Genomic DNA, 1,973 nt, shown 5'->3' on the forward strand with positions numbered 1-1,973 from the left:
GACTTTATTACTTTTACACAGCTTATTTTACACTTTCATAATATCATTCTTTCTTATTAAATAAAAGGATGAGTTACTGTGTTGCTTTTCAAAATAAAATTAAACACAACATGGAGACTGGATGAAGTCAACTTCTGCTCATGCTTAACTTTAGAGTTATCTTTTCATGCTGCCTGTGGGCACTTAAATACTGTACTGCGTTATCTTTGAGGTAGAACAACAACGACAAAAAGGCAAAACATTCACATAAAGAGGGACATGGGAGAGAAAGCCATGAGAGATTTCTTTTTAACAAAACCATCATCATCAGGCTTTGCAGTCTTCTTTGACACAAAGTTGAGAAATAGTCTTCTTAACACGAAGGGCAGTTAGGCGGGCTGCCCCGTTGGCATACCAACACTCACGCATTACTCTCCCCATGATGCGGAGTGCCTTTAAGAGAGAGAAAAATATCAAAGACTTTAGCTACTCACATAAAACAGAGTGAAAAAGAAGCAAAACCACAAACCCAGGAATTGGTGCTAAGATTAAAAATATATATCTATATATAAAATCTTGCTGTGTGGCCCATGCTGGAGTACAGTGGCTATTCATATGCATGATCATAGCATACTTCAGGCTCCAACTCCTGGGCTCAAGTAATCCCCTTGCCTTAGCCTCCTTAGTAGCCGGGACTTTAGGTACGTGCCACTGTGCCTGGTACTGATGCTAAGCTTTGATGAAGAAATAGTAAAGTTAAAAAAATATGAGAAAGAGATTAGGGTCAAACCCCTTCAGAAATCCTATCAAAACACAAATATTAACCTTATAGAGACTAACTCAATTGAAAATTCAATCCATTGATTTCTGGGAATATGGTAGAATGGCTATCTTTTAAAATCCTCTAAGAAAGAACATGAAAGACATGAAGGGACATGGGAAGGGTTGGAGATTACCTGTATCTTCATCTGGGTGATGAGTACACATACGTATACACATGAAAAAAACTTTATCAAACTGTTTACTAAGACTTGTGCATTTACCATATGTAAATTTACCACAATAAAAATAATAGTCCAAGTATAAATTTCAAAAATTCACAATAAAAAAAATCAGCGCAAATGAACTGGCAAAGAAATAAGATAAATACTCAGAGGAGAAAACAATGAGAATTCATGAAACCAGAAAAATACAGAAAATCACTGAAGCAGGTGGCCGTTGTGGTAGCATCTGCTTGATCTCATGGTCTAGAACTTCAGAATTGATGGAACACATTTAAAAGATAGGAAATACAGCCCAAAGCACACAGAAAAGTGTCAGAACAAGATATTCACAAAGCCCTGAATTTAAGGAAGAATCTGTTCCAGAAAGGAAACTTATAAGAGACCAATTGCCTATGTTTTGGCTCTTGACAAAGAAAAAAAAATTGAGCCCACACTTTTAAATACTGCAGAAAATCTGAGTATTCACAATGAAAATCCACAAACACATAAGGAAACAAGGTACCGTAGCAAGAGTCGATTGAAACAATAAACAGTAGAATCGGACCCCCTAAAAATATTAGATGCTAGAATTACATGATATAAAATAAGTATAAAAAATATGATTTTAAAAGAAAATGAAAATTCAAAATATGAATAAAAAGATATTTAAAAAATAAAAACGCAGCAATAAAATGTCTTGGTACAAGAAATGTAACATTTAAAATAAGAAACTCAATGGATGAGTTAAATGATGGCAGATTTGACACATCTGAAGACAGAATTAAAGAACTGAAAGATAAATCTGGGAGATACAGCATTAAGACACAAATATGGAAAATATGCATGAATAAAAAATAAGTAAAGTAGAATGAAAGGTCTAAAATGCAACTGATAAGCTCTCCAATAATTGGTAATAGAGACAATGAGAGGAGGAACTATTTAAAGAAATGTTTCAGAATTTTCCAGAACTGAGGAAAGTTACAAATCATTAGAATTATAAAGTCCAAAAAT

The 1,973-nt window shown here is 34.0% G+C and overlaps 1 protein-coding gene across 3 annotated transcripts in view; it reads right to left on the bottom strand.

The window, feature by feature from the left end:
- Positions 1-86: 86 nt before the first annotated feature.
- The window catches only part of ACVR1C (activin A receptor, type IC), a 98,100-nt gene continuing 96,213 nt past the window's right edge, over positions 87-1,973 (bottom strand). For all 3 annotated transcript variants that reach the window (XM_012640769.1, XM_012640768.1, XM_012640770.1), the window contains one exon: positions 87-432. In XM_012640769.1, the coding sequence (XP_012496223.1) occupies positions 307-432 (126 nt within the window). In that variant the 3' untranslated portion in view covers positions 87-306. The remainder of the gene's footprint in view (positions 433-1,973) is intronic.

This window comes from Propithecus coquereli, unplaced genomic scaffold, assembly GCF_000956105.1.
Source record: "Propithecus coquereli isolate 6110/MARCELLA unplaced genomic scaffold, Pcoq_1.0 Scaffold157, whole genome shotgun sequence".
Taxonomy (NCBI): Eukaryota; Metazoa; Chordata; class Mammalia; order Primates; family Indriidae; genus Propithecus; species Propithecus coquereli.